The 15,617-nt window shown below is 44.6% G+C and overlaps 1 protein-coding gene across 2 annotated transcripts; it reads right to left on the bottom strand.

Annotated features, from left to right (window-relative positions):
• Positions 1-5,246: 5,246 nt before the first annotated feature.
• LOC133907033 (serine carboxypeptidase-like 18) lies at positions 5,247-9,356 on the bottom strand. Of its 2 annotated transcripts, XM_062349017.1 has the most exons (13): positions 8,780-9,356; positions 8,570-8,715; positions 7,711-7,787; positions 7,478-7,600; positions 7,263-7,365; positions 7,128-7,165; positions 6,939-7,040; positions 6,673-6,753; positions 6,419-6,592; positions 6,257-6,328; positions 5,812-6,044; positions 5,684-5,729; positions 5,247-5,551 (listed from the first exon to the last, which is right to left on the bottom strand). In XM_062349017.1, the coding sequence occupies exons 1-13, from the start codon at positions 9,043-9,045 to the stop codon at positions 5,468-5,470; spliced, it is 1,545 nt and encodes a 514-aa protein (XP_062205001.1). In that variant the 5' UTR covers positions 9,046-9,356; the 3' UTR covers positions 5,247-5,467. The 2 variants fall into 2 exon arrangements, with proteins under 2 accessions (XP_062205001.1, XP_062205002.1); XM_062349018.1 differs by lacking the exon at positions 8,780-9,356 and having other exon boundaries at positions 7,711-7,777; positions 8,570-8,773.
• Positions 9,357-15,617: the final 6,261 nt, after the last annotated feature.

The raw sequence follows: 15,617 nt of genomic DNA, 5'->3' as shown, positions 1-15,617 counted from the left end.
GAGGGGAAAGGACTGGTCCGAGTCCTCACCTTGCTGCGACGATCGGTGATGAAGAATTCGCGGAGACGACGATGGCACTGGCGACGGTGGCACGACAGCGCAGATCCCAATGGTATCTTTGCTCTTCTGGCCAAACGGGTTTTGGGTCATGGTGAGGGACGATCTGGGGCACATCTTGGTGAAAGATGAAGGTTTTTACCTGGACAGATCACCGAGAACGTGGATGCCAACTGAAGACGACAAGGCTGGACGTGACTTGCGGAGAGAACGGTGAACCATGGTAGCAGCCTGGTGGTGTGGTGGAGTGGTGGCATGAAGCTTGCAGCAACATAGAGGGCTCCTTTTATATGCGCAGGGAGGGAGAAGAATGGCCAGGCCACAAAGAAAAAACGGCCGGTCGGAGTTAAGGCTGTCGATTTTGGAATTTATTGGGGAGGGGAAACGGCCAGCTCAGGTTAAGGACGATAACTTCACTGTCATAACTCAAAATTGGACTTTTCTAGACTCTATCTTGTAGTACTAGAAAAGACCTACAACTTTGGTATTCATTGAAACTTCTGAAAACTCCATCTTTATTTCAAAAAATACGTAACAAGAGGAACTGTTTGAATTTTGTCCAATCTATACAGCACTAATTTCGGTGGCCATAACTCCTAGCTCCATTATCCAAATAGGGACTTACATAGGTGCAAATCGAAGCTCTCGACGAGACCTATAACTTTCGTATTGTCAAGATTTGCATTTGAGGCTGTCTTGAACTTAGAATCTTAATAAGAAGGCGAGGTTGGTGACGAGGAGTAACTGATAGCCAGCTTCAATTGTCATTATAGCCATTAAAGCAGCGGTTTCCACTCTGAATTTCTGGGAATTGAAACAGGATGGAGTGACCACCAGTTTTTCTTACTTTATGGATGTCCAAGAATTTTGATTGAGCACTTGCTCGAGCTTAGTTGACTGGCCATGATTGCCATACGAATGGATGATGACGATTGGAGGTGGATGGAAATGAGCAGGTATATGCACATGCAAGACAGCTGGTTTGGGCTGGCTTTAGCCCACATGTGAGCCGTTCTGCACTCCTTCTAGCAATCCAACATGATGCAATGTTGATGGCAAGTTGCTGGTTTGGAGCCACAGGTTGGAAAGAAAAACATTGAGGAAAGGCAGTGCACGTTAGGTTAGATCAAAAGGACATGAGATGAGATTGTCTATGAAGGATTTTTGGATGATATTGGGAAAAATGGAACAAAGATTTGTCTAACCTTGAAATTCCTTAACCTATTCTAATATTTTAAAAATATATTTTTCATCACTCAATACAAATTCTTTTTAAACTCTAAATTTTTTGAAAAAGCTTTCAAATTTTAGGAAAAATATTATTTATTATTTTAAAATGCTCACGATCCAAAATAGGAATTTTGGGGTGTGACAAAACTACACCAAACTACGTCAGTTAGGCTCGATAAATTAGATTCGGTCAGTTTTCTCGCCTCTAGCTCGAGGAGCTATTCAAAATCAACTATACTCGACTTTTATTAATATTTGGCTTAATGAGCTGAGCTAGCTGTGATCAAACCGGACGCTGCTAATTCACGCGCGCATGAGCTGGTAAACTCGTGCCCCCTTCCGTTAGCCCCTCCTTTTCTTTTTTGGAATTTTTTTCCTCATCTTTCTATTTTTAGAAAATTTTCTAAAATACTTTTTTGTCAAAACTTTTGACAAAAGGTTTAGCTCAAACTTTTGAGAAAAAAGTTAACGAGAAAAAGTTTTGAGAAAAAAATTAGCTCAAACTTTTGTATCGGGACACTAGTAGGTTCTGTGGGTCGTCTCGGTCGGACACGTGACTTGGGCTGCTAGCACGCGCCCGTGGAACAGGATTTTCAGATCAAGCCTCCATTGAAGCGTGTGTAGCTACCCGTGATCAAGCTGAAACTAAAGTGTATTTAGTTAACGAGCCGAGGTGGAGTAGTGGCTCACTAGAGTTTACACGAGCTACCCATGATCAAATAGAAACTAAAACGTGTTTAGCTTAACAAGCCAAGGTGGAGTAGTGGCACTCTAGAGTTTACACGAGCTACGCGTGATCAAGCTGAAACTAAAGCGTGTTTAGATTATCGAGCTGAGCCAGAGTAGTGGCACACTAGAGTCTACACGAGCTAGCCAAAACTAAGGGTGCGTTTGGTAGGGATTCAGATTCTGCTAGAAATGTTTCGATTCCAAATTCTTTCTGAAAATGTTTCTTTGGTGAATCAGAATCACCACAGAAATTTGCCCTTATCCTGATTTGTTTTTCAGTAAGTATTTTAATGAGCAATTGACCATCTTACACGTGGGACCTATGGTCCATCAACTTAACCAACAAATCGTGTGCAGCTTATTGAGCCGAGATGGAGTAGTGGTACGTACACTAGAGTTTACACGAGCTACCCATGATCAAGCCGAAACTAAAGCGTGTTTAGCTTAACGAGCCGAGATGGATTAGTGGTACATACACTAGAGTTTACATGAGCTACCCGTGATCAAGCTGAAACTAAAGCATGTTGAGCTTATTGAGCCGAGATGGAGTAGTGGTACACTAGAGTCACGAGCTGAGTATATATTGAAAGTGTGGCCAGTACAACTTGCAGAGGCCCCGATCCAACATGAACATCCACACTAACCATGATCAAGTCAGCCTCCACTAAAGCGTGTTTAGCTTAAGGAGCCTAGCTGAAGTAGTGGTTCACTAGAGTTTACACGAGCTGAGCATATATTGACAAGTGTGGCCAGTACAGCTTCCAAAGGCCCCGATCAAACATGAACATCCGTGCTAGCCGTGATCAAGTCGGAACTAAAGCGTGTTCAGCTTAACAAGCCAAGCCGAAGTAGTGGTACACTAGCGAATTCTTTCCTTGTTTAAGTCTGCTAGTTCCCTCCAATTATATTATGTGGTGACCTTTTTTTACTCCCGCCAAGTATCATTGACCACCAACCTATATATAGGAAATTACGTTTGCTAGTTCCCTCCAATTATTCGGTAACTTTTTTTTACTCCTGCCAATAGCATTGACCACCAACCTATATATAGGAAATTAATAGCAATTCATTTACAAAACAATTCGAAGAAAGATAGAAAGCCCTGGCCCCTGACTGCTGCACGCAGGAAGAGAATAGGACGCCCTTGCCCCTGGACTGCCGCCGCTTGCAGGAAGGTAAGCAAAACCAATGATTTATATATCCTGATTAATTTTTGTGCTGGTGATTTACTTTACGCATACACACCACATTTGACTCCGTTTCTATTTTGTAGGGAATATGAGTCCCCGCCTACCTCGAGGAATCGCTGAGATGGATAAAGAATTTGATGAGTTAGCCTCCGATGGTTCCATGGCTGCAAGGGAGCAACTATCGTCTACTACAAGTATTATGATTTCTGCATCCTAATGTCTTCTTCCATTCACTATGGTTTCATTTACTGTCTTCTTTTTTCAGTACTCTGCAACAAATAAAAAATACTTATTGTTGTTCATTTCACTAAATTAGGCCCTGCTGAACGAAAGGGTCTAAAGGTAACAATCAATGAACAACTTTGCAAGAGAAGGGCAAAAGGAAACCAGATTGATATAAAGTTCCCTCTACAATTTGCAAAAGTGTATGGAAAACATTCTAGTTTATTTAAAAGTGAGATTTCAGTCATTGTAAGAACTATACCTCTTCAAGTGAAGGAGTGGAGGGAGATGGAGACATACCATCCTGGTACCATTGAGGATGTTTGGCAAAAATTGAAGGTTCGTTACTTTTTTTATGACTCAATATGCATAGATAGAAATGGATTCAATGTCCGCTAACATCATGCCTTTGTGGTGTAGGGAAAATTTCCCAAACTTTCAGAGAAATATAAAGGTTATGTAATGAAACAACTAGAGTCTCAATACAACAATAGGCGTTACCGTCTACTTCAAGCCTTCCGCAAAACAAACCAAGGCCAACACATGTCTCACCAGAAGAGTGGCGATGGCTCATAACAAATTTATGGACGGATCCTGACTTTCAGGTGCATAAACTCATTTGCTATAACATAATGTTTTAGAGTTTGTAACTGATACGCTTCTGCAACTTTGTGAACTAGAAAAGAAGCAACCAGAACTCTCTGAATAGAGGGAAACAAGAGATGAGGTCGAAAGTAGGAACAAAATCAATTGCTCAAATCGCTTACGATTTGGTGAGAAACGTTCTTTCTTTTTGACTAGTTTATTTATCAAATAAATATCTACTACGGTTACTTATATGAATTTTCAGAACATCCTGTTGTGGTGTCTTGGTTATGTTTTCATGATTTGGGTGGAAAACAAGGATGATCCTGCCTCTTGTGCAAAGCCCCTCTCCTGATTATTTAGTTGTTACAGCTGATAATTAGAAGTTTATCTTCCTTAGTTGTTTCTAAAGATGTCTCGGTGACAATGACAATATGACGTGAACTTGGTTTAATAAATTCTGGTTGCGAATGTTTGCTGAAATGTATTGTGCAGCGATTTTTCACCTTGTATCAGAGTATTGTGCTGTCTTTTCTTCAGTAATTCTCCCAGTCAAGAAACATGTTTTAATCTGATAGTTGAAAGTTGAATGCATATCTGCAGTTAGTCAAGAAAGTTTTCAGTTTTTGTATTCAGGGTGTGAGCAAGCAAGAAAGATTCTTTACCTTGTAAACTTCATTAACTTATCTTAGTCCTGTATTCTGTTGATAAATCTACAGAACATGTCTGCTGCATGTACATAGAAATGTTAGAACCGCTTAGTTTTTCTTCAATGAGTGAAGTAAAGCTCAACATTCTGTGGGCTTCTATGTAAGTAGTATATGTTTTTAATTAGGGTAGTGCTAATATGTTGTTATATTTTGACTTGATTTCTTTTACCTAACTGTAGAGGGACCCAGAAACTAGTGCATGTCCTACTGCTATGCAGGTTTGAAGGGCAACATATCAAAAGGCTGATGGGACTTGGTCTGTTCCAAGTGGTGAAGAAACATTGGTATACTTCTTCTGCTACTGTTTATTGGAGTACTAGTTATTGATTTGGCTGTTGCTGCTGTATTTGTGATCTTTGTGCTGTGTAAAGTAAGGGAGAAATTAGATATGCTCTTTATTCTTTCGAATGATTGATTTGTGCCTATCAGTTCTTGGAGAGGGAAAAGAAAAATCAGGGTTTGCTTGCTTTTCAAATCGGTGGTCAGAGCTATTATTCTGAAATGGAGATGGAATTTCCAAATCTTCTTTTAATATTTTGTAGCATAGGCTACATACTTATTTATTTCATAAATTGCAGACCAAACTACATGAAGTTGCATAGACACATGTAAAGCAAGCTTCCTTCCACACTTGTTCAAGCTGGTTCGTAGCTTCCTTGCAAACCTTTCTTCCAACAATTACAATTCTCTTTCAGTGTGATACACACAGTAGCTACCTACAACTTGATGCTGCGGTGTACGCCATCAAAGGGGGTCACCAGAGATCCACCTTTCAAACATTGCAAAGCATTGCCTTGGCATGTACTCTGGAGCAGTGTGCCCACCACCCTAGGCAGACAAAAATATACAGCAAAGTCTATCAAGATCGTTCTTCTTGTGTAGCTCGTACTTGATATCGTACAGCAATCTTGATATATATTTGACATAGCAAACCTAGAGGACCACTGAATGGGCTCTTACCTTGACAGTTGCGAATGAGAGGTTATTAGAGTATGACCTTGTATATCTGCACACATATAACATACCTCTGCTCAGACCGACTGTTGCATAACTGAGTTCCTCTTGAGAATCAGAACTTGTACACTCACCCTGCAACTTGCCCGTCGACGTACCATGGTCTCCAGTTGTCCACAATAGAGAAATTAAGAGACCTAATCCATGCTTGTGTGCCGATAAAAGGTACAATCATGTCGTGATCACCGCTGTAAACTAGACTTCTGTAGCCTTTAGTGGTGACATCCAGATGGTACTTCACCGTACTTGTAATATCACTAGTATAAGGTACGTCGTAGTTGCATCTTATCCACGAAGGAACCGTTCCCTGCATTGTAATGTAGAGTATAACACAGTTTAGGGAGGACAGGTTCTGTTTAAAACGATTTATAATCATGTCAGGCAGATCATCGATGAGCGCTAATGTATCGAAACAAAGCTCTGGCATGAGCATGAGCATTGTAAAATTCGGAAGCAAGCAGAAACAGATTGTTCAGACAAGAGACCGTGCTGTATCAGTTTCATTTTCAGTTGTCATACCTTGTGAATACCAAGAGCCTCTCTTACTGTCGCATTGTTTGCCCATGTCCTTGACAGCAAATATCCTGCCGTCTGCCAAGAATAATGTGATCATTTGGAAATGGCCAAAGGTAGCAAGCACTACGGAGAGAAAAAAAAGGGATGGCTCATTTGAGCACTAACCCTGCATTTTAATGAAATCTCAGACAAGTGAATCTCCGCATCTGCAGTGTAGTCCTGGAGCTGTAGCATCTCCCGCGCGCCTGAATTTATCCTCGGCTTCGGCTTGTGAGGATGAGGACTCGCAAAAGTGCAGAGTGGCTCCAGGATGTGATTCGTGTATATACCCTTGACACACTTTACAAAGAAAGCATTTGTCAATCGATCGCTGGAGAAGCGAACGGAAACAAAGAACTGGATGGTGGTCAGATGTGTGCCTCGTCTATGGCGTCAAGGCTGTTTGTGCATTCAACGCTTTGGTGGCTGTTGTCCCCGACACTGCAGCTCTTCTTGTACGCCTGAAGACAGCGAGACACATCATGCAACGCAAGTAAATAAACTGAAAGCTACAATTCATTTGCCATTATAATCACCCACTGAAAAAAGTGAAAATACCAGCACATCCTCAGCAATGCAATAAATCGTGCAGACTTGGAAAGTGCATGTAGGACGTTAAATTAAATCTACAGAAACTATAAATTACCTCATACATTTCGTCGGATATGAGACCCATCCCATGAGCAAATGGAATTATCGATGGATCATCAAAGTTGGAATCTGTGACTGGATTGCCCACGAGGTAGCCCTGAACAACATGATATGCAAAACAATTCTCAAACCCTTAGATTGAGAGCTGCTGTGGTCAGCTTACGATAGAACAGAATTCTCAAACCTTCAGATTGAGAGCTGGTTCACCGCCAACTTCTTTAGCTGGGAAAAGCATGCACCTGTTAGTTAACTTCTTCGCAGAGAAAAATGTGTAGAGAAAAAAAAAAAGAATGCCCTGCAGGCACGCGTAATAAGTTACCTCTGGCAATTTCAGAGGTGACGGTCGGCACGATCATACCAGAGTATGAATCACCGCCGATGTATAGAGGATTTGACAAGAACTCTGGATACTCATCAAACCACTGCAAAATTAATCAATAAGAAAAACACAAAACCCTCTAGTTTAGCATGCATGGATTCTTATCAGGGCTTTTGATAATTGAAAACTAAAATCGAAGTAGCAGGAGACGTGACCTTCCTGAGGAAGATGAGAATTTGGTTGACAGCTTTGGTGTCACTTGACTTGTATCCTTGCTCCGTGTCGGAATATGAAAATCCAGCACCAACTGGAGAATCAAGAAAAATGACACTGCTCACCTGGATTGTGCAAAAGTGATGGACAAATGAGAAGTTGCATTTTTTCCGTGGAGAGAGAGAGAGAGAGAGAGAGAGAGAGAGAGAGAGAGAGAGCGATGTGAAGTATTAACCTTGGTCCATGAATCATTTTTGTACACCAACTTAGGCAGGCCATCAACGTACCCATTAAGGTCGAAACTGAGAGGGCCTAGAAATTATATGTCAATATATGCAACAAGTTTTTAGCAATGCTGCATGCAGAACCAGGGCTGAGATCGTGGAAGCTACTATCTAGATTGATAATGAATGACTTGTATGAACAAAATAACGATGCTGATATAGGAACAATGCGTGACACGAGCGAAAGAAGCAAATAACAACGAGGAAGTCGTATTTGCTATAGATATATAGATGGTATGAAAAAGACACACATGGATATTTTTTTGACACATCCTCTCTTGGATACCGATACCCAGCAAGAAAACGTATGCGCGTGGGCGCAACGAATTTCGCTCCCGTGCGCTCATCCCTTACTTGTTCTTTTGGACTAGCACTCTTTCCCTCTCTTTGAAGTAGATTTCTCAGCTCCACGAGTCAAACGAAATAAGGCGAAAGGCCCACTAGCATCTTCTATTCGCTGGGATCAAGCTTTTCCTCTATAGGGGCCTTGTGCAGTAAACCCCCTACAGGCGGTCCCCCGTTGTCGTAAAGTAGTAAAGGTCCCCGCGGGAAGAGGGGTAGTCTTGAGGAGTAGAGTAGGTAATATACGAAGGAGCACACGTGTATTTCTTTTCTTTTACTTTTGTATAAAAGAAAAGAAAGGGGAGAAATTAATGTAGATTTGGCTTAAAAGTAGTTGTGATGGCAAAATAAAAACAAAGAAAAAGAAAAGGAAGAGTAGCTCGATCGAATAGGAGGAAGAAATCGAATCGATTAAGTTGCAGTAGAAAATAAAGGAATGAAAGAAAGTAACAGTAGGCTGTAGCGTACCAATCTCGTAGGCGAGGCCTGTGAGGACAGAGCATCCGGGGCCGCCGGTGATCCAGAGCATGAGAGGGTCGTCGGCGGGGCTGCGCTCCGAGCGGATGAAGTAGTAGAAGAGGCGGACTCCATTGGTCTCGTCCACCTCCTCGTACCTGCATGCCCATGGCTTCCATGATTGGCTTCTGTGATCGAAGCAGAAGGAGTAGCAAGTCGTACCCTGTTTGGAGGTGGAAGGGGAGGGGTCCCGGGAAGCCAGGGAGATGGGTGATGACTCTGCTGCTCCTCTTGTTGCGACCGGGGACTAGCGGGGCCGAGGAGGAAGAAGAGGAGCAAGAAGAGGAGGAGAGGAAGACGAGCATCCAGATCCAGGAGCACCAGAGCTTGGGTCCTCCGGGGAACCGTGTTCTTCTTCTGGGTGTCATTGTGGCTGAGCCGAGCCCAACTGGTGGAGGCATCCCGGCGGCTCTGCTATTTTGTAGCATTTGGCTGTTTCTCCGTGTCTGTTTCTGCCTGTCTGTGCAATTCTCCAGCAACAATTAATTCCGCGCTGGTACATGCATATGCCAAGGGCGCGGGGAACTCACATACCCATTACCCACCCTAGCTAGCTCATGCGCTGCAGAGGCGATTACAATGATGGACATTGCAAGCATCAGGAACTTTTACTTCTTGGACGACGACCGCAGCTGGAAAGTAACAAGCTTAACCTCAGCGTCGCTTGCAAAAGACTAACCTGTCGCATCTCCTCCCATCGTCTCCTACGAACTTATAGTTTCATTTCATTTGCTTCCCCAGACCAACCTATCAATGCAGCGTTGCCTGCAAAAGACTAACCTACCGCACGCACCACTCATAGCCTTAATTTCCCAACCTCCGCTTTGACTGGCGTTGGCTTGTTCGCGCCCGGGCTTAGCTCAGTGGTGATAGATGACCATTTTGTTTTTCTGTGGCAGGACAAAGGGGCCATTGTCCAGCTGCGACTCTGCATGCATCCCTCTTCTTTCTCTTGTCATATTGTTGTGTAACACATGCACGAAAATGACACTATGCTAGCATTTCTAAAAGGAAACGGATCAAAGCTGTGAACAGCGAGGACTTGTTGATAGTGATGTACAGTAGTGACAGACCCATCGCAAAATAACAACAGGATTATTTTTGGAGAACTACATAGAGCCTCTAGAAGTTTGTCCTAGTTGCAAATATCGCCCTTACAAACTGAATAGTTATATTTAGTATCCCGCATCTCTCCTCCGGTTGCAAACTCAGACACGCCGTTATTTCATAGGCTACAAACTCAAAATCAAAAAATTGTTGGCTTACACCACACCAAAACAGGTCAACTTACAAAACCTCATCAATACCGATTTTGAAACCGACACTCCTTAAAAGACACTGATAGTCTCTAACTATCAGTTCCGGTTTAACAACTACTCCAGCATTGTTGGGGGATGATCTCCCGTACCCCTTCAGATGGCAAGTCAAAGTCCGCCGGTAGCTGAACACTGATGAATATTGCAGTTGTGTTTCAGGAAGTGCAAGCGAAAGCTCTAGCCGGCCTTCAGTCAGAGGCCAAAGGTCGATCCGCAACTTCACCTGCCAGCGTAGGCGAAGGCTCTGGCGGGCTTTCGGTCGGAGGCCGAAGGTCGACCCGCAGCGCCGGGGGTTAGGATAGGCGAAGATCCTGGCGAACCTTCGGGTGCAGACCGAAAGGTGACCTGTGGTGCAGTGCTGGGACTGGCCGAAGGCGCTTGGTGAACTTGATGGTACCATAATGCCCTCGAATATGCCGGGAATGTGGCAGTTGAGGGTGTGAAACTATAAATCCTAGCGTGGAGTGGTTGAGTACAGGCTATAAATAGGGAAATACTGTAACTGAGGTGACAGAGGAATTAAGATTATTTCACCCTCTAAACACATGTCACACTCTGAAGCCTTCAGCTTCTCCTCTGGGCCGTCAAAGGGATAGCAAGGTCTTGGTACTCTGTGTTGCCTGCAGGATCCATTTATTCATGGGAGCAACTGCACAATGCCCTATATAGCAATTTTCAAGGAAATCGAGCAGACAAGGTTACCGCCAACGACCTCTTCGCACTGAAGCAACAGCCAATGGAGACATTGCAGAGTTATATGCGTCGCTTCATACACATTCGCTGCTAAGCGAAAGGCTTGAGCAAAGACACCATCATTGATGCCGCTATACAGGGCATCAGAGGAGGGCTTCTGATAGTAAAGCTTACACAAAACAGGCCAGGGAGTGTACAAGAGCTCCTCAATAAGATGGAAGAGTATGCGAGGTCCGAGCTAGATCACCTTCAGAGGAAGAATGAGATGGTAGCTTCAAAAGCACTAAAGACAAATGCATCAGCTAGAGTAGCAAGCACTGGACACCCCAGAGACAGATCGAAGCATGTCAGAAAAGACAAAGCATTCAAGTACACATCGAAGCAAAAAGAAGTCAACCAGATAGACTCCGTACCAGTTGAAGTCGCCCAGGTGATAAGAGAAGTGCAAGGTGGGGCTACTCGAGGAGGCCGGAGTGTTAGAGGCCGAGGTCGAGGAGGCCGAGGTGGACGGGCTCCGCAGGACCCAGCCATATTCTACTATGAGTTACATGGCGAAGGTGCTGGTCATAGGACTAAGCAGTGCCCACAGGTCATGGTCATGAATGAAAGCTTTGCAAAGCAATCCTTCGATCATGCAAGAATCATGCATCATGCCACATAGTTTGGGCATGGCAAAGCATGGGAAAACAATAAGACCCGCAACCCAAGCACAATGTTCGCTAACCAGTAGTGACCAATGGTTATGCTGGCACAACAATATATTCCTGTAACTTTGGCCCAACCAGACCAGACAGTTGGCCAGTTGGCTTTCCAAGGAGAGCTACCTCTGCCTCCACCAAGACCAGCGATCGAAGCCCCCCCCCCCCCCGGAGACTAGTAGATCGGTGAGCACAGTAAACCATGGATACAACGTTGTGTTGGCAATCTCTGGAGGATCCAATCAACAAACATAATCGAAGAGGCGGTGAAAAGAATATGTGCGAAGGGTTAACCATGTTAGTGTAGGGCCAGCTTATGTTCATTCAAGATGGTCCAATGTACCCATTACCTTCTCACAGGAGGACATGAGGGTTCTAGATTACCCACACATGGATGCCTTCGTGGTTACAGCAAATATTTGAGGAAATGAAGTGCACAGAATTCTGATAGATGGTGGAAGCTTAGTAGATATCATCTTTGCCGATGCTTTCGATAAAATGGGTTTGCAGCGAAGTGACCTTCACCAGGCTGGGTCCCCACTACTAGGCTTCGGGGGAAATGTAATCAATGCTTTAGGGAAGATAGCAACCCCGGTGTCATTTGGCGAAGGGTCAAACTTCTGAATGGAGGACATTACCTTCGATGTGGTCGATATCAACTATCCCTATAATGCAATATTCAAGCGAGGAGTCCTGAATACATTCGGAGCAATACCGCACCATGCATATCTATGTATGAAGATGCCTGGTCCCGGAGGTGTCATAACGGTGCTCGAAGATCAACAGGTGGCCCGTAGGATTGAAGTGGGAATTACTCCAGGCCGGCGAAATGTCCACGTAGTGGCTGGACCTTCGATGGATCATGGAGAGTGTGAAGAGCTACCGAAGGTACACAAAATGGCGAAGGCTGTACCAGAAGTGCAGACCAAGAAAGTGCCGCTGCGTCCAGACAGGCTAGACAAAAAAGTCATTATCGGGGCAGAAATCACAGAAGAAGATCAGTAAAGATTGCTAATATTCCTTCGCAACAATGAAAATATCTTCGCCTGATCTTCAAAAGATTTGCAAGGAGTCAGCAGAGAAATCATTCAACACACTTTAAATGTAAACCCAAATGTGAAGCCAAAGAAGCAAAAGCTTCAGAAGGCTTCAAAAGAGAGGGAAGAAGCAGCTAAGGCTGAAGTGAAGAAGTTGCTTGACGCTGGTGTGGTGCACGAAGTATTACATTCGGAGTGGCTGGCAAACCCGGTGCTAGCTAAGAAAAGTAATGGCAAGTGGAGAATGTGTATAGATTTCACAGACCTAAATAGAGCTTGTCCGAAGGATGACTTCCCACTACCACGAATTGATCAACTGGTAGATTCTGCTGCTGGCTGTGAGATATTAAGTTTTCTGGATGCGTACTCTGGATACCACCAGGTTTGGATGGCGAAGGAGGATGAGGAAAAACCAAGTTTCAGAACCCCCTTCGGCATATATTGCTTTGTAAGGATGGCCTTCAGCCTTCGGAATGCTGGCGCCACCTTCGCCAAGATGGTGCAAATAGTGCTGAATTCATAGCTAGGGCAAAATGTCTTGGCGTACATCGATGACATAGTGGTCAAAAGCGCCAGAAAGGAACACCACCTCGAAGACCTTCGGAAAACCTTCAAAAAACTGTGAAGTGCAGGCCTAAAGCTGAACCCCGAAAAATGCTCGTTTGGGGTGCAGTCTAGAAGGCTGCTGAGCTTCATAGTCTCAAAAAGGGGCATTGAGGTGGAACCCCAAAAGATTCAGGCAATAATTGACATGAGACCTCCGCAGAGCAGGAAACAAGCACATCGCCTAGCAGGTAGGTTGGTAGCGCTAAATCGGTTCATCGCAAAATCAGTCGAGCGAAGCCTACCTTTCTTCAAAACGCTAAAAGGCTCTGACCCATTCAAATGGGGCGCGGAGCAGCAGGAAGCCTTTGATGAGTTGAAGTAATATCTAACGAAGCTCACGGCCCTATCCAGCCCCAATCCCGAGGCTGAGTTGTTACATAGCAACATCCCCTTCGGCAGTAAGTGCCGTACTTGTGCAAGAAAGGAAAGAAAATAACATGTTACAACAATTTCCGGTATACTACATGTCGGAGGCTTTGGCGGGCCTGAAAAGGTTCTACACCGAAATGGAAAAGGTGGCCTACGCTGATGAGGACATCACTCTTTTCAGATACACACACACCAAGTATTCCTCCAACAATAGGTCCATTGACACGAGCTCGTGCACGTCAACTAAATCATGAGGTGAGCTCGTTCCTTAGTGTTCCTTTATATTTTGATAAGGATGGAATGCTACTGAATAATTGTGATGTATTGTTACTTAGGAACACGGGAGAAGACCAGCAAGGGCGCCCAAGCCAAGGTGGAGGTCCAATCAAGTTCGAGTCCGTTTTGGAGTCCAGGATCAGACTGCACTAAAATCGTCACCCAGGACGTATACGGACTCCGTTTTCAACGTTCTACACATGGTTGGAAAGCTAATGAGATATACTTTCCAACGGGACTGGTCCCATGTCCAAATTCTTTCTGAGTCAACAAGAATCGTCAAAACAAGTGGACATTCAGAATCTGTCAGGGTGCTGCGCCACCATCTTTTGGCCCGTTAGGTCGTGTAACATGTTGGAGTCTATTAGGGTTGCGTCCAGGGGTCCTTGGCCGACCCTAGTCTCTTATATACAGTAGCCACCACCCCAATTAGGGTTGGGTTTTGCTTAGATATTGATCTACACACAGGTTGTGAGATTTTCGCTATTGATCCGGACCGATTAGGCCGCCGCAAGTGTTTGTGGAACCCCAACTTCGAGTGCTTGAATTCTATTCGCAATATTTCAGATTGCATCTTCTACATTCTTGCTTGTATTCTCGGTACGCTTGCAGGGATTGAGCCTTCTTGGCGAGGTCAACTGCGCGACACGGTTGATAACCAACGGAGCTGTGGTGTAGTGATTGTAAGGGAGACGATCTGTTCGGGTCGAAGCCTTTGGATCATCAACGTCGAGTTCCCACCTATCGACTTATCGCTACCTATCGGAAGATCAGGCCAACAATCCCATCATACGCACTAGTAATGGCATCGCGGAAGCTTCGCCATTACTTTACGGCTCACAAGATTACAATGCCCACTTCCCTACCCCTTTGTGACATGTTTGAAAATCGTGAAGCTACAGGGAGGATTGCAAAATGGGCTGTAGATATCGCACCATTCATGATAGTTTTCGTTGCAAGAACAGCGAGTCTCACACATTAGCGGACTTCATGGTAGATTGGACACCACAGGCCGAAGCTCCAGCAGAAGCACCGTTAGACCCGGTCTGGGTCGCATATTGTGATGAAGCCTGGGGGGCTTCGGACGCGGGTGTGGTGGCAATACTGTCTTTGCCTTCGGGAGTGAAGTTGAGATACACTACCAGGCTCGAGTTTCGATCGACAAACAACGTCATAGAGTATGAAGCAGTCCTCCTTTGCCTTTGCAAGGTGCAAGCTTTGGGGGCCCAAAGGGTATTGATAAAGACGGACTCTAAAGTAATAGCAAGCTAAATTGGCAAGATATTTTAGACAAAAGAGCCAGAGCTTGTTAAATACATGGCAGTGGTTCGAAGCATGGAAAAGCACTTCCTGGGATTCTCAGTCAAGAGTATATCAAGAAATGCCAACATCGAAGTAGATGACCTCACAAAGGCCACGGCACAAAATCTGCCAATACCGCCAGATGTGTTCTATTAGAAGTTGAGGGTGCCAGCTATAGAGGTCCCTTCGCAGAAGGCACGCTCAGTCGCTATAATTGAGAGCGAAGATTGGCGCTCTCCCATAATGGTTTATCTTCGCGGCTACTATGAGCCTGAAGATAATGTCGAGGCAAGGCGCATGGCCCAGAGAGCCAGGAACTACAAAATTGTGGGGGATGACTTGTACAAGATGGGAGTCTGTGCACCTACGCTGCGATGTATATCCCAGGCAGAAGGGCAAAACTTGCTGAGAGAAATACATGGAGGACTATGGGCTCGCACGTAGGCACTGGAGCCCTCGTTGGAAAAGCATTCAGGCAAGGATTTTTTTGGCTGAAGGCGGTCAGCGATGCGGAGTTTATAGTCCGTTGTTGTACGCAGTGCCAGTACTTGGCGAAGGGATCAAACAGGCCTTCGACAAAGACACAGCTCATACCACCAATCTGGCTGTTAACACGGTGGGGAATTGACATTGTCGGCCAGTTACCAGCCGCCCCGGGAAACTTGCGTTACGTTGTCATCGCAGTAGAGTACTTCTCCAAGTG

Source organism: Phragmites australis, chromosome 24 (assembly GCF_958298935.1).
Source record: "Phragmites australis chromosome 24, lpPhrAust1.1, whole genome shotgun sequence".
In the NCBI taxonomy this organism is placed as follows: Eukaryota; Viridiplantae; Streptophyta; class Magnoliopsida; order Poales; family Poaceae; genus Phragmites; species Phragmites australis.
Note: the sequence above shows the minus strand (reverse complement) of the source record. Positions and strands in the feature narration are given on the sequence as shown.